The sequence below is a fragment of the Camellia sinensis genome, chromosome 6 (assembly GCF_055761805.1).
Source record: "Camellia sinensis isolate YWXY chromosome 6, ASM5576180v1, whole genome shotgun sequence".
NCBI classification, from domain to species: Eukaryota; Viridiplantae; Streptophyta; class Magnoliopsida; order Ericales; family Theaceae; genus Camellia; species Camellia sinensis.
In genome coordinates this window covers 107,575,066-107,601,147 of record NC_138966.1, presented here as the reverse complement: position 1 = coordinate 107,601,147, position 26,082 = coordinate 107,575,066, and the positions used below count along the sequence as shown (strand labels likewise).

Sequence of the window (26,082 nt, the reverse complement as noted above, 5' to 3'; positions counted from 1 at the left end):
CTCACAACGGAGCCTTATTATTCATCTACACATACAGTTTCTTTATCCACATCATCCCTATTTGTGTTGACTGGATCTTTGTCAGTGTTAAAATTCAATGTATAAAGAGAATTGTATAGAGAATGAATGATGTATTATTGATTGATTTATAGATATGTTACAATGATTCCTATATATAGAAGAGTAGGTGGTAGTAGGTGGTAGGTGGAGTAGGTGAAGTGGAGGTGGTAGTGGTGTAGTGGGTTAGGTTTAGTGGAGTAGGTGAAGTGGAGGTGATAGTGGTGTAGTGGGTTAGGTTTAGTGGAGTAGGTGAGGTGGTAGTGGTGTAGTGGGTGGATTTTAACAGCCCCCCGCAAACTCAAGGGGGATAGGAACTAACCAACTTGAGTTTGGAGAGAGTAACAAAACAAGAAAATACATAAAAATAAAAGAGGATAGGAGACACTGTATGGTCGTGTTAGACCATTGGTGAAGACACTGGATGGTGGTGTCATAACGTTGTAGAGGACACTGTATGAGGGTGTCATAACGTTGTAGAGGACACTGTATGGTGGTGTCATAACGGTGTAGAGGACACTGGATGGCGGTGTCAGACCGATGTAGAAGACAGTTTATGGGGTCATGTCGGACCATTGTAGCAGACAATGTTGTGACAGTTTACGGAGTCTTGCTGGACCCTTGTAGAAACTAACCGGAATCAATGTCGGGGCAGTTTACAGAGTCTTGTCGGACCCATGAAGGAGCTAACCGGAATCAATGTCGGGACAGTTTACAGAGTCTTGTCGGACCCATGAAGGAGCTAACCGGAATCAATGTCGGGACAGTTTACAGAGTCTTGTCGGACCCTTGAAGGAGCTAACCGGAATCAATGTCGGGACAGTTTACAGAGTCTTGTCGGACCCCTAAAAAGTCGCACCCTCAAAAGGTGTGCCCAATCTTTCAAAAGGCGTGCCATCAAAAGGCGTGCCCAATCCATAAAAAGACGTGCCATTAAAATGAGTGCCCAATCCATAAAAAGGCGTGCCATCAAAAGTTGCGCCCTCAAAAGGCGCGCCCACTTCATCAAAAGTCGTGCCCGACAGAAAGCGTCGAGCCATCAAAAGGTGAGCCGGAGACGCGGCGAGGCACGTGAGCGACAGAGCGGCGTGTCGGCCGCGTCGTCTGTGTCAATATAAACCAATGCGGAGGCGGAGGAAACCAAACCAGACTGAAACCTCTGAACTTGTTATTCTGAAACAATCTGTAAATACTCTGTATCCAACCCTTCTCGAAAACACTCAGCAACCCAAAAAACATGGCCTCTTCTTCCCGTGGTCTACTCACTCTCTTTCCCGACCTCAATGAGTCAACAAGAGAGAGAACTGGTGCGGTGGCTAGTGAACCTCAACCAAACACCTCTATGTTTGCTCCGTTGAACTTTCCGATGCGGTCGGTGGAGCAAAAAATGGCGGTGCAAACTGATATTGAGGCCAATCAGTATACTCTGAAGTCATGTGTGGAAACCATGACTGCGGTCACAAACTTGTCGCACCGGCTGCAGAGCAGGACAAATGAGGTGCAACAGTTAAACTCCCAGCTGGCTCTGCTCCAACGCATGTATAAGGATGCGCGAGCAGAGATAAGTGTGCTAAAGGCAGAAAACAAGGAGCTGAAGCGGAAGGCCACCGTGATGTTCCGATTCGGAGGTCCGCCATATGCTGCAGTGGAGGAGCAGGGAATAGTGATCGTGCCCAGTGGAGTGGGAAACACGGAGGCAACACCGTCAAGGGCCGCCCAGGACGGAGGCAAGAAGAAAAGACCGGCGGAATAGGCGAAGAGAAGAAAAATCCCGCCTGTGGATGTGGTAGTGTGTTGAGTGTGTGCCCATGTGCATAGGTCTGCCGAGAGGGAGAGAGTAAATGCATGGGTTGGTATGTCAAAAAGTAGAATAAAAAGAAAAGTGCACATGGGAAAGAGAGATAGACAACCCTAAGCTTGCATTCTTGTATTGTCCTTCCACTGTCTTTATTAAAGGTATCTTGTGGAAGCTCATCGACATCAGCATCTGAAGCCACAATTGTGTTTTGTAGGAGAAATTTATCTTTGCATTGCATATCTGGAGGGTATTCTGTTTGAGCTTGAAGGGTGACAGTTCCTGCTGCAGTTGCCGTGTTTGTCGCATAGCTGTATCCCTTTCATCCTTCAGATGTTGCAAACCCGGAATATCATCATAGCTTGAGGAGCTGCGCATAGAGTTGTTATTAAAACTTCGATCATCTGGGTTTCCAAGGGCTGCTTGAGGAGACATATTTCCTTCTGGGCCAAATTTAAACGGCAGTGCCATTTCTGTATGATATGTGGAAAGGGATTCAAGAGAGAGCAGCAAGAAATTTGACAGCGGAGTGAAGGTATGTGTAGAGGTCCGGCAGACGGCCAAGGCGAGGCTGCCGCCCGCCGGTGAAGCGGAATCACTAAGTTCTTAACCTGGCTCTGATACCATGTTAAAATTCAATGTATAAAGAGAATTGTATAGAGAATGAATGATGTATTATTGATTGATTTATAGATATGTTACAATGATTCCTATATATAGAAGAGTAGGTGGTAGGTGGAGTAGGTGAAGTGGAGGTGGTAGTGGTGTAGTGGGTTAGGTTTAGTGGAGTAGGTGAAGTGGAGGTGATAGTGGTGTAGTGGGTTAGGTTTAGTGGAGTAGGTGAGGTGGTAGTGGTGTAGTGGGTGAATTTTAACAGTCAGAATATATTTCATCAATAGATAAAAGAAATTTTTGCTATAGAATGGAGCATAGGAGTGAAATTGTTGCTTCATGGGGATGGGGAGAACATTGTCCTGTATGGGTTAGTGCATCAAGTTTCATTTCTGTAGAAACCAAATGGTTGTGTATGCTTGCATTTAGTGGACAAGAGTAAAAATGCCAAGTAGATTAAGAAGATAGGCTCAGAAAAGGACAACGAAATCAGGAAGAGATACACATGAAAAAGAAAACACTTGCTCATCTCTCCAGCTTCATCTTATTCCACCCATTATGAATATCGATGCTAAGCACTGGTGACAAACCTTTCCTTGTCAGAGATTATACCTTCTCTTGAGTACTTGTTTACTGTCATCCCATCATTCTTTTTAGCCTCAAGCTGACATTTGTAGTGATATTTTCTATTCAAACTCATAAATAGAAAACAAACTACATAGCCATCCACCACATTATTGTAGGACTATGCACTGGATTGATGCCAAAGCTTCAAAAAAGGCTTAGATGCTCTGTGTGTTTCTGCAATACTAAGTACATGGGAAAAAAAATCATCATGATTGTTTGTAATTTTCTTCTAAAGCCATTAGGTAGCTACTTTAGGCATCTCTGTGGATAAGTACATTAGACATGTCTATTTAAAAAAAAAACTCTATCCATCCTTTTCTACTTATATAACCCCTTGCTGCAGTTCCCAAACTTCTCACCCCATCTTTAAATTTATTTATGGTGTTCCTTGCTGAACAGAGCTTGAACCTCATACCCAGTCTTCTGTGACCCAACTTAGAACTAGACTTTTCTATTCTATTAGGAGGTAGTTATTTAAATTCTTGACCTAAATTTTCTGAGAGGAAAATACATCTGTATTCCATTTGGAAGTATGGAAGTCTATTTCTTCCCTTTTCTTGGTTATCTAGACGGATCCTCTAGATGGAAGTATAGAAGTCTATTTACTTCACGTGTATTTTTTCTTCATTACAATTCAATTGTGATCTTGTCATCTACAACATCTTACATGGTGTCATCTGACTCTGATTACAGGCACAGATAATGCTAGAAATGGTTACCCCACAAATGGTTTGTTCAATTACCTTAAAAGTTTTTTGTTATACTGTTATTATTTGCTCTCCAGTGCTTGATATTGGCTGACAGAAATATGTTTACTTCCCTTCAAATTGTGCAGTTGCAGATGCCAAATATTCGGCAGGCTTCAGGACAGCCTTTGTCACAAGATGGGCAACAAGGTCAGCAGCCAGTAGTTCAAACTCTTCCTGGGTTGCCCCCTCTTGCACAGAACAAGATGCAGTTTGGTTTGATGCCCAGAGTACAAGAAGGTCAAATATCTTCTCTGCATCCAAATTCTTTGGCTCACAACCAATATTCTGCTCTCCCACAACTTCCTACACATCCTCAAGTTAAGCTTCCACAGCTACCCCAGAACCAAGTTCTGCAACAAGGCTCATTGCCAGGCCACTCTGGAATTTCAATACTTCCATCCATATGCCCACTGCCTTTGGGCAATGCATCTTCTAGACCACACGTTCCGGTGGCGGCTTCATCTTTTGGGAAGCGGCAAATGCAATCACCTTTGATACCACACCAAGGACAGGCCACAGCTGCTAATTTAGGACATAACAGTCAGCTGTTTGCTCCAAATGCAACTCTTCAACCTTCCCTTTTGACTCGTCCTCTGCTATCAAATCAGAACTTCCAGGTGCAAACTATGCTTATGCTATTAGCATCCATAATCAGAGAATCAAACATGAATATCTGGTAGGAAAGATGCTACATGCTAGGCATCCCTAAGTGGGCTATAGCTTAAAAATATAGATTTGACGATATTATCTTCTCCTTGAAGAATAGTCTTGCGTCCAAGGCATGCTGTTTTCTTAGGTGGCCCAAAGCAAAGAGTATTTATATAACTCTTATTTGTTTTCCCTATAAGAGTAGTCTTCCATTGCAACTTGGATGCTTACTGTAATATGGCCAATGATTTTTTATTTTTAAAGAGCTAATCTTAAGGTAAATAAGCATGCCTAACAGTATTTGATTCACTTAAGGTAGATTGAAATGCATATTTTTTGTTCTGTGATCTTTTTAATTGTTGAAATGCTTCAAAATTCTAAGAAGAAAAAGAAAAAAGCACTTCATGTCATGACTGAAAAAGGTAAATAAGTTTGACAGTTTCTTGATGTTTGCCATTGAACAAAATGTACTACTATTTTCTTGGGATGGTTCAGATGCAGATGTTGAACAAAATGTTCTATCAGATGTATTTTAGTATATTTGAACGTTAAATTGATTATGTGCATGTATTTCTTTTACTATGAACAGCCTGGCACCTCAATATTATCGGGTATTCCTGATATGATAAATAAGGATGCTGATAGACCTGCTCAAGTTACCAATGCATCAACTTGGGTCCCAAGAGTTGAGAACTGTTCAAGCTTGCCTTCTGGACCATCTATGGTTGATACTTCAGATCCAATGAGTGGGCCTTCAAAGCTAATGAAATTGGATGAAGGAAGGAGTAAGTTGGTGGGGGGTGTAAATGTGTCGACAGCTCTATCTGGACCATCCCAAGTTTCTGGTGATGCCTTGTTTGGAAACCAAATTCACAAAGTGGAAGAAGCTATAAACCCCGAGAAGCAAGTTCCTCAGGTACCATGTTTCTCATTTGTGGCACTATTAGGGCCTGTTTGGTAACCATTTCGTTTTTAGTTTATATTTATAAAATTTTTAAAAACTGTCATAAAAACTTGTTTGATAATTTTTTTGGTTTATAAATGGTTGTCTCAGTTTGTAAATTTAAGGAAAAAAACGTAAACTCATTTTTAGACAGAAATTCTAACAAATTTTATTTCAATTAATTTTTTTTTTCTATTAATTTTTTTAATTAATTTTTTTTTTTTTTCAATTATAATGTGTATGATCACATTGTCATAAATAATAAAAAATAAATATAAGTATTTTAGGCATGAACAAACATTTTTTAGTTTGTGTTTTTAAAATTTTTTAAATATTTTGTTCAAACCAAACGGGTTTGTAGTTTATATTTCTCTAAAAATAAGCAAAAACTAGTCTATAAAATTTTTGTAAACATAAACCAAAAACGTAAATTGGTCTGGTTTTTAGAATCAATTTTGAAAAAGAACTTATTGAAAAGAGTTGACAAAATTTGAAAATTTGTTTGGTTGTATATTTTTGGAAATAGTTTTTAGTAATTTGAAAATTTAGAACTTGTTTAGATTTGAGTTTTGAAAACTAGTTTTTGAGTTTTTTGTTTTTCATGTTTTGTTGTCTTTAGTGAACTTTTTTCGTATTTTAGTCAATTTTTTTTTACTTTTTGGATACACCTTATCTAAATGTACTTTTTAAATACACTTAATCTAAATGTACTTTTTGTATTTTAGTCAAATTTTTTTACTTTTGGAGTTTTCAAAAATAGTTTTTGAGTTTCAATTTGTATTTTATTGTTTGAAATGAATTTTTTTAATATTTTAATCAATGTTTTTTAGTTTTTAGATCCACTAAATCTAAATATACTTAAACATATAAAATTTATGAAAAAAACTTTTAAAAAATCACTAAATACAGAAAAATATACAAAAAAATAAAAAAAATTCAATTTTTATTTTTATTTTTACTTTTAAAGTATATCTAGATTATCTGTATCTAAAAAATAAAAATAAAAATAAAAATTTGGCCAATATATTAAAAATTTTCATTATAAATAAAAAAAAAAACTTAAAAATTGTTTTTGAATACTTCAAAACCAAACAAAGTTTTAAAAATTATTTGCTCATTCCACGTTAGTCGTCCAAATTTTAATTAAACACATTTTTTTCACTATTTTCAAAAATATTTTTTTATTAATTCGAAATACAAATTCATTTTGTTTTAAAATTTTATTTGAATTGGCAAATTTACAAAGTTTCATAAATTAAAAAAAAAATTGGATTAACTTGAAAATATGATATACCACATATTTCAACATAATATCGGTTCAATTAATATAACTTTGGTAATAGAGATAAATTTGATTTGAAATAGCTTTGAAAATAAAGATAAATATCTTGAATTTTTTCTCTTATTCTTCTCCTTACCCATAGGGGCTTACACATTTTTTTTATATAGAGAAGGTTATACATAAGTTCAATGAACAACCTTACAACTAACTGGGTACATGAATATAATCTAGACAATGAACCTAATAAATATAAAACACATGAATATAAAAAAACATGAATACAAAGAATACATGAACCTAATGTATCCGATGTATGCAATGTAAATATGGCATTAATTTTAACATTCCCCTTAATGCCATATTGTGTGACACCCAATATTTCTCTAAAAAATTCAAACAGTCCCTTGGTAGAGCTTTGGTGAAGATGTTTGCAACTTGATCTTCAGTCTTGCGATATTTGATTTGAATCTCATCATCTTCCACTGCTTCTCTAATGAAATGATGTTTGATAGCAATTTGTTTGGTACGAGAATGATTGGAGTAGCTTTACCTTGCTTTTCACCAAAATCGTCCAAAATTCTTTTTAGCCAAATTGCTTGTGCCTCACTTCTTTTGGAACATGAGCATAACAAATGGAACCAAACACCTTCAAGTGATTCACCGATGGTTTCCTTCCACTCCAAGCTTCAAATGGAGTTTTGTCCTTAAAGCTTTTGTAGGACATCTATTCATCAAGCTGCTGTATACATGGCCTTATCCCAAAAAGTTTTGGGTAGCCCCTTCTCATGTAGCATAGACTTTGACATCTCCTTTATGGTTCTATTCTTCCTTTTCGCCGCACCATTTTGTTGTGGAGTGTACCCAAAAGTTAATTGCCTTTCTATACTAATATCTTCACAAAATTTCATAAACTTGATGATGCAGTTCGTCCTGGGTGGATGGGTCGGGCTGGTCCAAGCTCTTCAAGTTCCGATCCAGGCGGATGATTCCACCAGATGACCTGCAAGCAAGTCCAAAGGGGAACGGGGTAGTCCCCCAGTGAACCCTCCGGCGAGCAAATCAGTAGAGGAAGAAGGAAATATAGAGAGAGAGAGATAGATAGAAAAGCTTAACCTTCCTCTTGTCTTCGATTCTTGCTTATATCCTTTGGTAATCATTTCACTGTCTCTTACGATGTGCCCCCCTCCGCCGAAAGCCTGTGCCATAGCTTACCTTTTTCAGGGTGAGGGGGCTCTGTTCCGACGGGGAAGTGTTGTCGTAATAAATGCTGTGATGGATTGCATTAATGGTGATGTGTTGTAGTAATAACTCTGTAGATCTTTGTCTGCTGATGTGGCCTGTGTTTCTCTTGCCATGTGCCCGAATGTCATTGGCCCTCCATGCCCAGATGGCCTCCAGCTGTCCTGGGCTTTGCCAGCCGGGTTATGCTATGGGTCCCAAGCGATGGGTTTGGGGTTGTTTGTTGTGGGCTGTAAGCCTTATGGGCCTATCCATGTCAGTAGTCCCATTTCCGAGTACAGCTTTAGTCCAACGAAGGGAATAGTAATAAGGAAGAGAAGTTGCGAACCGAGCGGAGAGGCCGACCGTTAGGCGTGCCGACCGCGAGGCGTGCCGACCGCAAGGGTGGCCGAGCGGAAGGGGATGACCGTGAGGGTGGCCGAGCGGGAGGGGTCGACCGTGAGGCGTGCCGACCGCAAGGGTGGCCGAGCGGGAGGGGTCGACCGCGAGGCGTGCCGACCGCGAGGCGTGCCGACCGCGAGGCGTGCCGACCACAAGGGTGGCCGAGCGGGAGGGGTCGACCGTGAGGCGCGTCGGCCGCAAGGGTGGCCGAGCGGGAAAGGTCGACCGTGAGGAGGGTCAACCGTGAGGCGTGCCAACCGCAAGGGTGGCCGAGCGGGAGGGGTCGATCGTGAGGCGTGCCGACCGCAAGGGTGGCCGAGCGGGGGGAGATGACCGTGAAGGTGGCCGAGCGTGGGGCGTGCCGACCAGGACGGCGCGGGGCTCAAAAAAGGGGGGGGTGTGCCATGTGATGATGTGAAATGGAAAGGATAGGGTAAGGGGAGGGGACAGTGCATCGTGGCCATATACGTGGCAATATCGTGGGGGAAGTGAAGCGTTGGAGCAGAAATGAAACGATAGGTCACGAGGGGGGGTTTTGAAAAGGCGATTTTGGCGGTTGATTTGAAAGGTTTTTAAATGGGCTAAAATTAATTTGGATCCATGGAATACGGGTAAACCGTGGGTTTTTGGTATAATTCGTTTCACCTACCTTTTTACAAAAACTCAAAATACCCAAGTGTTAATTCCTTCATTACGTACGACACACCTGTACAACATTTTCTCAACTTCCTTGCTCCTGCGTCAGAAGTGATTCGTAAGCAAACCCTAGAAATGGCACAAGAAGAAGTGGTGAATGTGAGGGTGGACCCCCTGGGAGACGATGATGCAGAGGAGCTAGCGGCGCGATATAGGACGGAGACACAAATGGTGGGGGTGGGGGAACCGGTGGGACAATCGCAGGCGTCGGCCCTGATATTGGCTCCAAGGCCAATAAGCCAGGTAGAGCCGGATTAGTGGCACACTAAGGCTGACAAATCCACAATTACTGCGGCAGATTTGGAGGCTATCAGGGAAAAATACCAGATTCCGGCTGAGGTGGAGTTATTGCTGACAACATCAAGGGAAAGGCCATCTGATGCCAGGCCGGGGGAGTTTTCCCTTTACGAGGAGGCACTAAAAGGTGGGCTGAGGTTGCCACTGCCCTAAGTGGTGGTTGACGTACTGAACCGTCTGGAGGCAGCACCGGGGCAATTGATGCCTAATGCATGGAAGATTCTGCTGGCCTGTGCTAGCGCGTGGCCCAAGGCGAATGGAGGGGAAACTATGGCGGTTCTTGGGAGGGGAAGCCATGGCGGTAGATGAGTTCTTTTCCTGTTATAAGGCTTCGGGGCAGCAAGAGACGTGGGTCACCCTACAGGCAGTGATGGGGAGGGGATTGGTGGCGGGGCTGCCGACATCGATCAAGGGGTGGCGGCCACGGTGGTTTTACGTGTCTGCCAATGAGGGACTGGGAGTGCACACCATCTGGAAGGTGCCCATTAGGTCGATGGAGTCAAGACTGGGGGCAGCGGCGGAAGAGAGGGTGAAGAGGGTGAAGGAGTGGAGGGAGAGAGAGAAGGCCAAATGGGACGAGCTTGTTCAACCGTCCGCATTGTTTGAGGCGGGGTTGGGACTGCAGCCGAGGGGTGGGGACCTCGACCAAGCAGAATTGGAGGCGAGAAGAGAAGTTCAGGAGGCAGAGGATCAGGCCATACTTGCCAAAGCCACGAAGTTGAAGGAAGCGCGAGGAGACCGACCGCCTCAACCGATCGCGCGGGAGAGGATCTGACCGCGCCCAAGGCCGCTAGGGGGGAAGGACTTAAGCAGTTTTGAGCCACGACCGCCCCCAGTAGATCCTGTAAAAGAACAGGCCAGAAAGGAGGGGGAGGCTCTGAAGAAGAAGAAGAAAAAGAAGAGGAGTGCCCCAGAGGGAGCTGCAGATGAGTCTGGGGCCAAGAGGGCTAAGGTGGCCCCAGCGGAGGTGGAGGCCCCTGTGGCCAAGGATACCCAGAGGTGGTGGGGGTCACCCCAACACTGGAGGTTGTGGAGACTGCCCCAACAGTGCAAGTAGGAGTTGGTTTGACTGAGGTTGAGCCGAGCGAGAGGGAGCAGACCCAAAGGGGCCCTGCACCCCAGGAAGGAGGGGTCCGTCTGGCCACGGCAATCTATCACGCTCGCGCGTTAGCTGGAAGGTTGGAGGGAGAAGAAGGCCCAGCCAGGGCGGGGGCAGACCGTTTGGTGAAGATTGTGGAGGAGACAGCCCTGCGCTCGGCCTCCGGATTCAATGAGGCTGACCTGCTGAGGGGGTTATGCTCCGCCCAAATGGAGGTAACCACCTTGGCAGGGGCCCTTCTAAGGAAAGCAGGGGCTGCCAAGCTAAGAGCTGAAGAGGCCAAGGCCCAGTTGGCCAAGTTGAAGAAGGAGAGTGCCGACTGGAAGACTGCCCATGCTGAGCTGCAAGCAGTCAAGTTAGAGTTGGAGGACACACGCCGTAAGGTCGTGTCGCTCGAGTTCCAACTGGCTGGCGAGCAGAAAAAGTTGGAGGAGTCTGAAAGAGCCTGCGCCGTTGCGTTCGAGCGGCATGATGAGGCCATGAGCAGCAATGAAGAGTTGGTCAGGCAAAAAGATGAGGCAGATGCCAGATTTGGAGATCTGTTGAAGGAGTTGGAGGATGAGCGCGCTAAAGCAGAGGAGGAGAAGGGGAGGCTTGTGAGGGAGTTGGAAGCAGAGAAGGTGAAAGCGATGGCGGAGATGGAGAGTCTGAGGAAGGGAGTGGAAGAGGAAAGGGCAACGGCGGCTGCTGAAAGGGGGGCCCTGTAGAGAGAGCTGGACGAAGAGAGGGCGAAGGTGGCTTCTGAGAGGGCGGCCTACCCCGATCTGTGCGTCTCAGCAGTGGAGCAATACAAAGGGTCTCCCGAATTTCATATGGCAGTAGATGCCGCAGTCGCCAGGAATCTGGCTGGGCAAGAATCTGGTGGGGTGGGCCCATCAAGGACGACTGCTGGAGGTAGGACGGAGGCAGAAGTGATTGAGAGCTTCCAGCAGTCAAGACTTCTACAAGCACGAAATGGCTGAGTTCTGGGACAGCGGTTGGAAGATGTTCAAACGCAGAGCTGAAGAGCTATTCCCAGACTTGGACCTGAGTAGTGTAACGATTGGTGAAGATGATGTGGCCCAAACCCCCCTGGACGAGGGCATTGAAGAAGAAGAGCTTGTATCCTGCGCGGAGGAATAACCAAGGGAGATGAAGAGCCCCCCTCTCTGTGTCTGTTTTTTTTTTTTTGGTAATGAACTTGTGTACACATTGTAAATGAATAAAATTTCGTTTATGTTGTCAATTGACTGTGTTGGCCTGTATTGTTTAAAATGAATGAAGTCTTGTCATAAAAACTAGTCATAAAAATTGTGCAATAAAAATTCCGTGCAAAGTTAAGTTAAAAGTTCCTTCCAGCAGAGTGAGATTGGATTTGTATGAAAATTGAAAGGATGATAGTGGTTTATTGAAAAATTGGATCATGAAATTGTAGAACATAATATTCGAATGGGGTTAGTACTTCCAGTTTAATAACTACGGATGAAGAATCCATGGATGAGGACAGAAAAGTAGGTTGCAAATCGTAACTAAACGGTTAATTGTAAACTTGTAGAGAAGAGATTGGAGAAACAAGCTGGGTGGGGTGGGAGATAATTTGATTAGTAAATGAAATACGTGAGAACACCTTTGGAATCTAACTTAGTAAAAACGTGGTCCTGGAATTGTGAATAAGTTTCAAAATGTGACTGAGTGTTAAAAACGTGGTCCTGCTTTACGAAATTTCGTGGATAGGATGATCTCAGCATGGAGTGCTCAGTTCTGGCTGAGGCTTTGAAGTGCTCAGTCTGGCTGAGGCTTTGAAGTGTTCAGTCTGGCCGAGGCCTTGGGTGCTCGGTCTGGCCGAGGCTTTGAGTGCTCAGTCTGGCCGAGGCTTTGAGTGCTCGGTCTGGCCGAGGCCTTGAGTGCTCGGTCTGGCCGAGGCTTTGAGTGCTCAGTCCGGCCGAGGCTTTGAGTGCTCGGTCCGGCAGAGGCTTTGAGTGCTCGGTCCGGCTGAGGCCTTGAGTGCTTGGTCCGGCTGAGGCCTTGAGTGCTCGGTCTGGCCGAGGCTTCTGAAGTGCTCAGTCTGGCTGAGGCTTTGAAGTGTTCTGTCTGGCTGAGGCCTTGAGTGCTCAGTCCGGCTGAGGCTTTGGGTGCTCAGTCTGGCTGAGGCTTTGAGTGCTCAGTTTGGCTGAGGCTTTGAGTGCTCGGTCTGGCCGAGGCTTTGAATGCTCAGTCTGGCTGAGGCTTCTGAAGTGCTCAGTCTGGCTGAGGCTTTGAGTGCTCGGTCTAGCCGAGGCTTTGGGTGCTCGGTCTGGCCGAGGCTTTGGGTGCTCGGTCCGGTCGAGGCTTTGAGTGCTCGGTCCTGCCGAGGCTTTGAGTGCTGCAAGTGAAAGTGTCATGGGAGCGTCATACAGACAGTTTGAATTATAAAAGCTGAGAATTTCGGTCGGAATTTGCATTATGTATTAAAGAGGAAAATATAACAATGTTGACAATACAAAAGTATGAACTCATTGATAGTAACGCTTCAAATGTTCCGCATTCCAGGGATGGGGGAGGTCTCGGCCTTCCTTGTCTTAAAGTCGGTAAGTGCCTGGTCGTGGTCGGGCTTTCACAACGTATGGTCCCTCCCATTTGGCTGCCAGTTTGCCTTCGGTTGGATTCTTTGTGGCAAGAGTCGTTTCTCTCAAGACAAGGTCCCCTACAGAGAACTCTTGTGGTCGAACTCTACGGTTGTAGTGTGTTCTCATTTTCTGCTGGTACGAAGCCAATCTGACAGCAGCAGTCTCTCTGAGCTCTTCGATGAGGTCCAGGTCTGTTTGATGGAGCTCTTCGGTTGAGGCGAGATCCGGATGTAAAACCCTGGGGGTGGGCAGACCGACTTCTACCGGAATAACCGCCTCAGCGCCATATGTTAAGCGAAAAGGGGTTTCCCCAGTGGGAGCGCAAGCAGTGGTTCGGTAAGCCCAGAGTACATTTGGTAGTTCCTCAGCCCAAAGGCCTTTAGCAGCTTCGGGCTTAGTTTTGATGATTTTCAGAAGGGAACGGTTGGTGACCTCAACTTGGCCATTTGCTTGGGGATGACCGGGGGAAGAGAAGCATGGTTGAATCTGGAGATTTGCACAATTTTTTGTACTTCGCATTATCGAATTGTTTGCCGTTGTCGGAGATGATGGCTTGAGGGATGCCAAATCGGCAAACGATCGATTGCTAGATAAACCTGGTGGTGTTCCGCTCGGTGATTGTGGCAAGGGGTTCGGCCTTGACCCACTTGGTGAAATAATCAATGGCGACAATCGCGAACTTGGTCTGGCCTCGACTGGTGGGAAGTGGACCAACCAAGTCGATCCCCCATTTGGCAAACGGATAAGGGCTGCAGAGTGTGATTAACTCTGTAGGAGGAGCATGGGGGATGTTGGCGAAACGTTGACATTTATCGCATTTGAGCACGAAATCGGTCGCATCCTGATTAAGAGTTGGCCAAAAATACCCAGTACGGAGTATCTTGTGGGCAAGGGACCTGCCGCCTGAATGGTTACCACAAATTCCCTCATGGATCTCCTGCATTACATAAGTTGCTTGAGCTGGATTGAGGCATCGTAGATATGGCCGGGAGAAACCGTGCTTGTACAATATACCGTCGACAATGATGTAATTGGATGCTTGGGATCGGACTTTGGCTGCCTGCTGTTGGTCATCTGGGAGTGCCCCTGTGGTCAAGAATAGGAGAATGTCAGATGCCCAATGGATGGGTTCGTTTTGGATGAACTGTACAGCTTGCAGGTCGGGCGAAATGGTCGGGTGGTGTAGATATTCGAGACGGACATCATGGCTGAGATTAGGATGGTCAGCAGAGGTCAGCTGAGCCATCTCATCTGCTTTGGAGTTTTCCGCCCGAGGTATGTGCCTGATGTGGAAGGTATTGAAGAGGCGAGCAAGGGGGGGTGCCATATCCCTGTAAGCTCGCATTGTGTCTTCCTTGGCGTCGAAGTCCCCTGTCATCTGACCGACGACGAGCTGCGAGTTGCTGAATACTCGGAGGTGGCTGACACCAATGTCCTTGGCAAGGCGGAGTCCTGCTATCAATGCCTCATACTCGGCCTCATTGTTGCTTGCTTCAAACAAGAAACGGAGGGCACATTTGAAATAGCTGCCCTCGGGGGAGGTGAGGATGAGGCCGGCCTTACTTCCTTCTCTGCGAGACGAACCGTCGACATTGAGAGTCCAAGAATGAGGATCTTCTGGCTCTGTTGGAGTTGGTGGGAGTGGAGGGGTAGTGGTCGGGGCTGGATTGGTGAACTCTAGGATGAAGTCAGCTACAGCTTGCCCCTTGATTGCTGTCCGAGGGCGGTAGGAGATGTCGAATTGGCTGAGTTCTACTGACCACTGCATTAGTCTGCCTGAGAGTTCTGGTTGCTGCATGACCTTTTTAGGGGCTGGTCAGTGAGGACCACTATGGAGTGGGCTTGGAAGTATGGGCGGAGTCGTCTGGAGGCGATGACCAATGCCAGGGACAGCTTTTCTAATAAGGGGTAGTTCTGCTCCGCTCCCCTGAGAGCCCGACTGATGTAATAGACCGGCCGTTGGATTGAGCCATCTTCTCTGAGGAGTGCTGCACTGACTACGGTGCTCGACACTGCTAAGTAGAGGAAGAGGGGCTCGCCCGTGATTGCCTGTGAAAGAAGTGGAAGATTGGCCATGCATTGCTTTAACTGTTGGAAAGCCTCTTCGGATTCAGCTGTCCAGTCAAAAGTTTGCCGAAGAACTTTGAAGAATGGTAGGCACTTATTTGTTGCACGGGAAATGAAGCGGTTGAGGGCCGCCACTCGGCCGGTGAGTCTTTGAACTTCTTTGACCGTCCTAGGTGACTGCATCTCAACTAAGGCCTTGATCTTCTCAGGGTTAGCTTCAATGCCGCGCTGATTGACCATAAAACCCAAAAACTTTCCAGATCCTACGCCGAAGGCGCATTTCTCTGGGTTGAGCTTCATCTGGTACTTGCTCAAGGTGGCGAAGGTCTCTCGTAAGTCAGTGAGGTGATCGGAGGAATGTTTGCTTTTGACTAGCATGCCGTCGACGTAGACTTCCATATTCCGGCCTATTTGGTGATGGAAAACGGTATTAACCAGCCATTGATAGGTGGCCCAGCATTCTTCAACCCGAATGGCATTACACAATAGTGGTAGGTCCCTCGGTCGGTAATGAATGATGTGTGTTCCCGATCAGATGTGTGCATCAGGATTTGGTTGTACCCAGAGAAGGCATCTATGATGCTGAGCATTTGATGACCGGCCGTGGCATCGACCAGCAGATCTATGCGGGGAAGGGGGTAGCTGTCTTTGGGGCAAGCTCGGTTCAGGTCAGAGTAATCGACACAGAGTCACCATTTGCCATTGTGTTTGCGGACGAGGACCACGTTGGACAACCATCTAGGGTAGTCCACATTTTTGATGAATTGGGCCTCGAGGAGCTTGTCAACTTCTGCGGCTATAAGAGTGTTGCGCTCCGGATGGAAAATGCGTTGCTTCTGGCGGTGGGGTCGAAAGTGGGGTTCGATGCTGAGGCGATGGGTTATGAAGGAGGGGTCAATGCCTGGCATGTCTGAATGGGTCCAGGCGAATACATCTCTATGCTCGGTTAGGAGAGCGGTAAGGTCGGCCTTGGCTTGGGAAGGTAGTTGGCTACCGATCTTGGCAGTTTTTATTGGGTTGGTGGGATCAATGTTAACTTCAACAAGTTCCTCCACAGGTTCTCCTCTGACCATCTCGTCCTCGTCTCAGACGTCAAGCCCTTCGATGATCATGGCCTCTTTCAGCTTGACTTCTTTGAGTGAGGCGACATAACACTCCCTGGCCACGGTCTGTTCGCCTTTGACAGTTCCGACGTCGAGATCGGTAGGAAACTTGAGGGCAAGGTGATAGGTGGATGTGATGGCTTGGAAGGCGTTGAGGGTTGTGCGGCCAAGGATGATGTTGTAAGCAGAGGGGCAGTCGACCACAAGGAAGGTGAGCAACTTAGTGGTCTGCCTCGGGTGTTCGCCAATGGTTATAGGTAGATCGATGGAGCTGATGGAGGTCACACGGTCGCCGGTGAAACCAACCAAAGGGGTTTGGAGAGGAGACAAGCTTTCTTCCCCAATCTTGAGCTGGCGGAAGCAATTGAGGAAGATGATGTCTGAAGAGCTGCCGTTGTCTATGAGAACTCGTCTGACCTTGTAGTTGGAGAGGGTGGCGGAAATGACAAGGGGGTCATCATGTGGGTAACGGACTCCTGCACAGTCGGTGTCCGTGAAGGTGATGGGTTCGATCTACTGTTTTGACTGTTTGGAAGGTCGGTCCACCGTCGCCATTGCTTTGTCTGAGCCCTGCCTTATTTTTCTGAGCTCTGCCTTCTGAGCCGAGCGGGATGGTCCCCCGCAAGCAAGGCCGCCTGAAATGACTCTGATTTCTCCGACTGGTGGAGGGGGATTGCCTGGAGGTCGAGGCTGTGGCGGTGGGCGATCATGGCCTTGGTTAGGTGGGGCTTGGTTCTGGGGTGGTGTATGCCGGCAATTGTTCCTGGGAAGGTCGGTTCTTTGCCTCTGCTGAGGGCGGGTGTCTGTGAATCGGCTGAGGCGGCCCTGGCGTATGAAGGTCTCGATCTGATCTTTGAGGTTAATACACTCGTCGGTGGTATGACCATGGTCTTGGTGGAAACGGCAGTATTTGGACTGATCTTTTTGATTGGAAGGGTTTCGTGAAGGCAGGGGCCACTTGAGGGGGTAGTCCCGCTGAATCTGATTGAGGACGTGTTCCATGGGAGAGTTGAGTGGTGTGTACCGATCGAACCGACCGGGCAGTCGGGTCGGAGCCGACCGGTCGGCTCGGTGGGGTCGGTCATTATAGTGGGGTGTTTGGCTATTATACTGGGCGGTCCTGGGTTTTGAGTCTTTCCTTTTGTCTCTGGGGGTCGGATTTTTAGTGATTGGCTCCTGCCGAGTGGCCAGGGAATCTTCAGCATTCATGTACTTCTGGGCTTTGGATAGTAGGGCGGTCATAGTGGTTGGAGGGTTTTTGGAGAGGGAGAAGAAAATCGAACGATCGTAGGCCGGCCATAAAAGCCGTGATTATGACCTTGTCGTCGTTCTCCGCTACTTGAAAGGCTTCAGTGTTGAAGCGGGTGACGAAGCTACGGAGCGACTCCTCCTCGGTCTGACGAATGTTAAGGAGTTGGGTGGGTGGGCGTCTCTGACGCTGGGCTCCGATAAAATGGCTTAGGAAAGAGTCACTGAGGTGTTGAAAGGTGGAGACGGAGTCCGCCGGTAACTGGCTAAACCACAACCGAGCTGATCCCTTCAGTGTCACGGGGAAAGCTCGGCACATGATCTCGTCAGGGAAAGCATGGAGGATCATGAGGGTGCAGTAGGTTTCCAGATGGTCGACTGGGTCCGTTGTGCCATCGAAAGAGTCAATGGTGGGCATTTTGAACTTGGCGGGCAATGGTTTGTCCCGGATGGAGGCAACAAAAGGTGAGTTGGCGGTGACTGAGGGCTTGTGCTGAATGTTCTGCATGACCCCTTGTAGTTGGAGCTTCATAGCTCGGAGTTCAGCGTCCCAGAGGGGAATGTTGTCGCTATGGTCGGTCAATGGAGGCTGGACGCTGCTGGCTTCCCCCTTAGGGGCTAGTGCCACGACTGAAGGGCGTGGGGGTGGAGGTGGTAGGCTCATATGTGGAGGAGGAGGAGGCTGTAAACCTTCTGGGTTGAGCGGAGGGGGTTGTGGAGCAGTGTGGACCGGGGTTCTTTCTTGGTTGGGTGAAATATCTGGAGGTGGAGCGGGGAGGTTTCTTTGGAGTAAAGCATTGATCAGGGCCTGGTTTTGCTCGGCCATGCGGTTAATGCTGTTGGTGAGTTCGATGATGTACTGTGGTGGGTTGTTTGGATGGGGAGGGTCTGTTTGATGATCGGCGGTATTATGGTGAGAAGCCATGGATCTAGTCGTGACCATACACCTGGACGGGTGAGAGGAAAAGGTAACGGGGAGAAAAGGGGGCTCCGGCGATAGTGAACACAACTAGCGCACGAATAAACCACAATTTCCCGCAGACGGCGCCAACTGATGATGCAGTTCGTCCTGGGTGGATGGGTCGGGCTGGTCTAAGCTCTTCAAGTTCCGATCCAGGCGAATGATTCCACCAGATGACCTGCAAGCAAGTCCAAAGGGGAACGGGGTAGTCCCCCAGTGAACCCTTCGGCGAGCAAATCAGTAGAGGAAGAAGGAAATATAGAGAGAGAGAGAGATAGATAGAAAAGCTTAACCTTCCTCTTGTCTTTGATTCTTGCTTATATCCTTTGGTAATCATTTCACTGTCCCTTACGATGTGCCCCCCTCCGCCGAAAGCCTGTGCCGTAGCTTACCTTGTTCAGGGTGAGGGGGCTCTGTTCCGACGGGGAGGTGCTGTCGTAATAAATGCTGTGATGGATTGCATTAATGGTGATTAGAGATGGCAATTGGAACCTGGCCCGACGGGGACCCGATCCCCCGACCCCGAATTGAATGGTTATTTCCCGAAAAATACCCCCGACGGGCCGGGGATGGTATTAAAATTTTAATCCCCGATGACATTCGGGCCGGGGACGGGGATGCATATTTCAGTCCCGGACCCGGCCCGACCCCGGCCCCGATCCCCGCCCCGGTTCCCCGACTGGAAATTACTAAGTTACCCCCGTCTATATATATAATATATGTGTATATGTTAGGGCTTGGTAAACACTCCTCACACACACACACACATACAAACTGTCTCTCCTCTCTCTCTCTCTCTCTCTCTCTGCAGGTGTTATTCACTCACGGTCATGGCGATCTCCTCCTCCTATCATGGCTCCTCCCATCACGGCGATCTCCTCCTCCTATCTCCCATCACGACTCCTCCCATCAGGTGCTACTCACTCACGGTCATGGCGTCGGCAGTGGCGGCGGCGGCTCGTCCCATCCCTCCTCCCATCACGGCGATCTCCTCCTCCCATCTCCGACGCCTTCTTCCTTCTCCCATCTCCGACGTCTTCTCCCTCCTCCCACCACGGCGATCAGTGTTAGATTAGATCTGTGTGTGTGTGTTAGATCTGTGTGTGTGTGCGCGTGTGATCTGATCTGGTGATGAACAATATATATATGATCTGATCTGATCTGAAAATATATATATATATATATATATATATGTTAGATCTTTTTTTTTTTTTTTTGTTGAGCTCATCAGATTGTTAATGGTGATGAACAACAGATCTGTTAGATCTGAATTTTTTTTTTTATTTACATTTGTTACATCTTAAATTTTTGAGCTCATGAGATTGTTAATTGGTGATGAACGACAGATCTCTCCTGGAACTTTTTTTTTTTTTTTTTTTTTTCTTCTCTTTTGGTCGGGGACTTTTCGGGGTCGGGGAAACCCGATCCCCGTTAAGGGGCGGGGGCGGGGGCAGTGATGAGCTCCCCGTCGGGGTCGGGACCAGGGACGGGGGGAGTTTCTACCATCGGGGATCGGGGACGGGAAGGGTGATCCCCGGCCCCGCCCCGCCCCGCCCCATTGCCATTCCTGATGGTGATGTGTTGTGGTAATAACTCTGCAGATCTTTGTCTGCTGATGTGGCCTGTGTTTCTCCTGCCATGTGCCCGAATGTCATTGGCCCTCCATGCCCAGATGGCCTCCAGCTGTCCTGGGCTTTGCCAGCCGGGTTATGCTATGTGTCCCAAGCGATGGGTTTGGGGTTGTTTGTTGTGGGCTGTAAGCCTTATGGGCCTATCCATGTCAAAACTCATTTGAGTTGTATTCTTTGCCTCTATCACTTCTCAATACTTTCATCAAACAACCACTTTGTCTTTTAGCAAGATTTTGAAATTTCTTGAAGATAGAGAAAAGTTCACTTTTTTATCTCATAAAATACACCCAAGTCATTCTAGTAAAATCATCAATAAAAATAATGAAGTACTTTTTATCTCCATGAGTTGGTGTATCCATAGGTCCGCACACATCGGTATGGACAAGCTCCAATGGTGCTTTAGCTCTCCATGCTCTCTCCTTTGGAAATGACTCCCGGTGATGCTTTCCAAGTGCACAACATTCACAAATATGTTGCACTTCATAAATGGTCAGCAACCCAAAACCATATTCTTTTGTTATAGATGCTTCAAGCTTTGAAAATTCAAATGCCCAAATCTTTTATGTCAAAGCCATGAATTGTCAATCACATGCATCTTCAAAACTGCATTTTTGCTATATCGGAAAATGAGAGGAAAACTTCTATCCTTGTCCATCTTGATTTTTGCTACAACTTGGCTTCTCCCTCCTTTGTCAAAAATTTTGCAAAAAATCTTCTTCAAAGTGAACAAGGTATCCATGCTCCATAAGTTGTCCAACACTTAGCACACTATACTAAGTCTGGAACTAGGAGAACATCGGAAATGAATCTTGTACCCATCTTGGTTTCTATAGCAATAGTACCTTTTCTTTTTGTTTGGACTAAGGCACCATTCTCCATTTTTACTTGAGGACTGGAGGAAGCATCCATTTTCACAGAAATGCTCTCATCTCCTATCATGTGATTGCTGCATCCGCTATCGAGAAACTATATATCCTTGTTTTTGATCCAATGCCTTGTGACGCTCTTCACTTTCTTGCTCTTTGGAAAAATATGCTTGTTGAGTGCTCTTGACTTCGTAATCCTTCTTGACATGCCCAAATTTGTTGCAATTGTAACATTTTGGCTTTCCCCCGAAACAAACAATCTTTATCAACATGACTGCTTCGGTTGCAAATTCCACACTTTTGTTAAGTGAACTCTTCATTTTCCTTTCTTTGAAAATTAGGCATTCCTCTTCCTCTTGCATTTCTTGCTCTTCCATTTGCATTTCTTCTTCTTCTTCCTTGGGAATTAGAAGTACTAACATTGAGTTTGGATTGAAAGGCACTTCAATTGACTTTTCAGATTGCCTACTCAACCTTTGCTCAAATGTTTTAATTGAACCCATCAATTCTTCAATACTCAAATCAACAAGATCTTTAGTTTCTTCAATGACAACAACAATAGGATTGTATTTCTCCGGCAAACTTATCAAAATTTTATCAACAACTCTTTGATTGGAAATATTCTCCCCATACATTTTCATTTGGTTCACAAGTTGCATAACTCTAGAAAAATAATCCTTTAACAATCTCATATCCTTCATCTTTATATTTTCAAAATCTCTTTTCAATGATTGAAGTTTGATGGTTCTTACCTTCAAGTTGCCTCTATACTCTTTTTGAAGAATATCCCATGCCTCCTTTGCTTTTGTAGCATTGATAATTCTTGGAAATATTGCTTTTGAAACTCCTTGTTGAATCAGAGAGAGAGTCTTTGAATCATTGTTCCTTTGCTCTTTCAATTGGTTCTTTTGGGGATTTGTCAAAGCTCCTTCATCTTCAGGTTCCTCAAACCCATTCTCAACAAGATCCCAAAGATCTGTACAGACAAAAATAGTTCTCATTTTCACATACCAAAAATCAAAATTTTCACCAGTCAAGATAGGAGTAGATATATTTTGGTTGTTGGAATTTGCCATAGATGTCGACTTGTTCTTGACCCAACCAAAACTCTGATACCATTTCTGTTAGCTTTTTATAAAACTCTCACTAGAATGAACTATTATTTTGTATTGAATTTAACTTGTATTGATCTTGAATTTTTTCTCTTATTTTTCTCTTTGCCCATAGGCTTACATCCTTTTTTATATTGAGAAGGTTATACATAAGTTCAATGAACAACCTTACAACTAACTAGGTACATGAATATAATCTAGATAATGAACCTAATAAATATAAAAAAAACATGAATAGAAACAATACATGAACCCAATGTATGCAATGTAAATATGGCATTAATTTTAACAAAATCTAGAGTAGATTTGAAATAGTTTTGGAAATAGAGATGAATTTGGAATAGATTTGAAATAATTTTGGGAATAGAGATAAATTTAGAATAATTTTGAGAATTGCTTTGGGAATAGAGTTAAACAAATGAGCTTTCAATTTTGGCTCAAAAATTGTTTTGAGAGCCCAAACAAAAGGCGTCTGTTAGTAAAATTTTAGATAGGCTTAGATCGATAGTGCCTAACACAAATTTCGCCAAACAACACAATGATCAAGCAATTATGTTGAGGTTCTATGCCTTAAAAGTTCAAGGACTCCCTTGGAGTAAAAATAATGGCAAAACAAACAAGAAAAAGAGGGAGAGAGAAGAAGAAGATGGTGAAGTGAAATGATTGAATAAACAATCAAATTACAAGTAAAGTACATTAAAACTACTCCTATCTAAGTTTGAACTACTTCTATATAGATTAGATCTACTCTTAGGATAGAAAAGAAATGGAAATCAAGTCATGTATTAATTTGTTGGTGATTACAATAGAGCCATGAATGACAATTTGTAGGAAAAATGAAGGAAAGAACTTCCATTAACCACCACCTAAATAACTACTCTTAACTTCCTAAATGTTCCATCCTCTTTCTTACAATGCCATGTGTCTTTTATTCTTTGAACATTCAAAACTTGTCTTAACTTCTCCTTACCTCCAAAATTTTCCTGCATAATAATATTAAGTTTAAACCTAGTCATAATTGACCGAAAATTTATTTATGGTGAAAACATGGGCCTTAGTTTGTGTACATCTAGTGTGATTTATCTACCCATTTTTTCATGCATTTGTTGGTGTGTTCTTGAAATAACTAAATGGTTATTCCTGTTAGCTTTGTTGTTACTTAAGAGCCTGGGATTTACAAGTGTTGGAAGTGGTGACACTGAAAATTTTCATTGCATTGACATCTTGAAGCCTTGTTCATGGAGTGCTTACCGTAATGTATGCGTTCAATTTTCACTCTCTTAAGCTTTGTCATGTTTCTATCTGTGTACATAACTTGCATCCTATATAATTGGCTCATGTCAATATTGTGCAAGATTACCAATTTTGATTCCTTGAATTTACTTCAAATAAACTGCTGGTTAACTTAAAGAGATTGAGTCAAGGAGATGGTAGGAAGAAATGACAGTATATTAGGAGCTAGCCATAGTTGTATAAAAAGAACAGTGATATGTTTATGTCAAATAGAGTTGAAATAATGCGGGTTGTAGCTAGGTGGAAGGGAGGGCCAATATCCAAATTGCCTACTCAAAGAAGTTATGAAGTTGGAACAAAGCTTAAGGGTGCCAATAGCTAACATTTGGACTTCCTACCAGTTTCCAAAAGCTGTTGGAGAACCCATCCTTGGGATAAACTTTACGACTTAAGTTTCTAACATGCACACTTCCTAACAATTACCGGCACTAAAGCTCTTGGAGAACCAGTTGTATAATACAACTTTATACATGAACTTGAGCCTGTCTTCTGAAACTGTTTGAATCTCTTATCCGTTTAATTGTCCATAGTTTAGATTTATGATACTTGTGGAGCATAAGTTACATCATCACCATGTCAGCTCCTTTTGGATACACAAGGGCCACATGTCAATCTCATGAGGTAGCACACGTGCTAATTTTACATCTCCGTGTGCTGCCCTATGGGTTTGATCTACTCTAGGCGAGAATAATTTGTACAGTAACCTATCCTTGAGCCTAAGCATTTAGTGACAATGCATTCCTAGGCTAGGTCGGTTCCACTGCTCAGGTGGTTGGCCTTGCTGCTTGTGATTAGCATACTCGTTACTCCCTCAGCTTGGCTGAAGCAACTTTCCACTCAAGCATGTCCTCTCTTATACTTGTACACTCCAAGACTAAGGCACATCACCCAAACAAGCTCCACTGACCAATATCCCGATTGTTTGTACTTCGTCTCCAATGGCACTATGTTTCATAATAGCCTAGGTCGGGGAATAGGGCCTAGCAAATTTTTCCTGGGGTTGGTACCTTGCCATAGGATGTCCAGTGACCCATGTCACCATGCAGGATCACTGCATGGGTCACTGGAGGATCTGTGACTTGGAGTTAAAAGTTCAATTATGTGCCTTCTTAGCCCCTTTCTGGAGGAGGTGTACACCTTGACGAGTCACAAAGAGAGGGCGGACCCATAAGAAGACAAGCCACTGACCAAGACATGTTTTGGACGTTGTATTATACCTACCCACTATAGCTCTCCCAATAGTCCTGAGGCTTAATGCATATACCCAATTTCATCCCATGATACAACCCCTGAGGTCCGATCATAGGTAGAGTGGGTGGTTGAGAAACTTCTGGATTGTTGAACTGAGGGAGTCGAGCCACCTGTCCCTAAGCATGGAACACCATGCATGGCTGAGTTTGTCTCCTGTGGCTTGACTCTCCTATACGAGGGACGGCCATGCGTATGTAGAGACATGTATCTCTATATGTCCATCTCTGGCAAGATCAAAGGCTCTCCATTGCCACTCTCTCTCTCTAAGACCACCTCAGTTCTCTCCTCCAGTGACCATGTGCCAGCTTAGTGCCTACTCTCTCCCGAAAAAGGACTAATGACTATCCACATGCACAAGTGTTCCTACATCTTTCCAAGAAAGAGAGGATTCAGTTCATACCGTGCTCATCTGGGCAACTTCATAATATATATGATTCTGGGTATTTAACCTTGTCATCCTCAAATACCGTTGAGCTCTCCATGTGGTTATGATCTGACAATTTTTTATTTAGTTTCATGGCAGACCAGTGTTGTGGTTCTCTACCCTTGACCTCAAGTGTTTTTTTCCCCCTTTTTCTTTAGTTGCAGCTTCCTCCCGATGTGGAATCCGCCTTACTGCAGCAGGTGCTGAATCTCACACCAGAGCAGTTGAGTTCACTGCCGCCAGATCAGCAACAACAAGTCCTTCAACTCCAACAGATTCTTCGGTGAGTTCAGTTCTATCCAACCCATTTGACAACGCAACATGTGAACATGCCCCCAGTGAAGCCATTATAATCAGTCCGGGCTAGTTTGTTCTTTTAAAGTTCCTGGGATAGAGAACCAGTCATTACTTCCAACTAATTTCAAATAGTTGTAAAATTATTTATTTACAGAAGATCAAGTTGAGGATCCTTAGACGCACAAGGAGTTATTTATTTTCATGTAACAGTTACAAGCTTGTGATTAGCAAGTGTGAATCCAATGGTAAGAGAAAGTGAAATTTTGGTGTATTTTCTTTTTTTTTTTGGGGGGGGGGGGGGGGTGAATTGGTGTATTTTCTTGGTTCTAGATGTACAAAATAATCGCTCCCATTTCTACAGTTGCTGTTCTCTTGTGCATGTGCATTCAACACCAAATTATGATTCTTTGCACGAGTTGTGATGTTATTGGATTTCAATAATGCTATGATAATTACATTTTGTTTACTATCTTGGCATGAGTGGTGAGACATATTGTACTAACACAATATTGATTGATAAACAAAATATAGTAAGAAAATGGAACAAATAGGAGCAACTCGAGCACTTCTACCCAACCTTGCCTTTGGCGAGGTTTGAACCTCCAAATTGTCACATGAGAGTGTTGGGAAAATGCCACTGGGCTGCAAGGCATTTCTGACTCTGTATCTCCAGATTTGATGGCCATCGATCAATAATTTCAGAGATACTAATAAATGTATCAATGAACATACTAATAAGATTATTCTATAATTTTGAACTATCATGTGACATTGCCAATGGGGTGCTTCAATAGTTATTGGTCTTGTTTGGTTTGGTCT

At 44.9% G+C, this 26,082-nt stretch overlaps 1 protein-coding gene across 3 annotated transcripts in view; it reads left to right on the top strand.

Annotated features, from left to right (window-relative positions):
* LOC114293088 (cleavage stimulating factor 64) overlaps positions 1–25,729 on the top strand; it is a 29,890-nt gene extending 4,161 nt beyond the window's left edge. For 2 of the 3 annotated variants that reach the window (XM_082874398.1, XM_082874397.1), the window contains exons 7-10: positions 3,785–3,820; positions 3,927–4,457; positions 5,078–5,404; positions 25,125–25,729. In XM_082874398.1, coding sequence (XP_082730524.1) covers positions 3,785–3,820; positions 3,927–4,457; positions 5,078–5,404; positions 25,125–25,253 — 1,023 coding nt within the window. In that variant the 3' untranslated portion in view covers positions 25,254–25,729. Of the gene's footprint in view, positions 1–3,784; positions 3,821–3,926; positions 4,458–5,077; positions 5,405–23,145; positions 23,256–25,124 lie in introns of all 3 variants that reach the window. The other variant, XM_082874399.1, reaches the window with a different exon arrangement.
* The last annotated feature ends 353 nt before the right edge of the window (positions 25,730–26,082 follow it).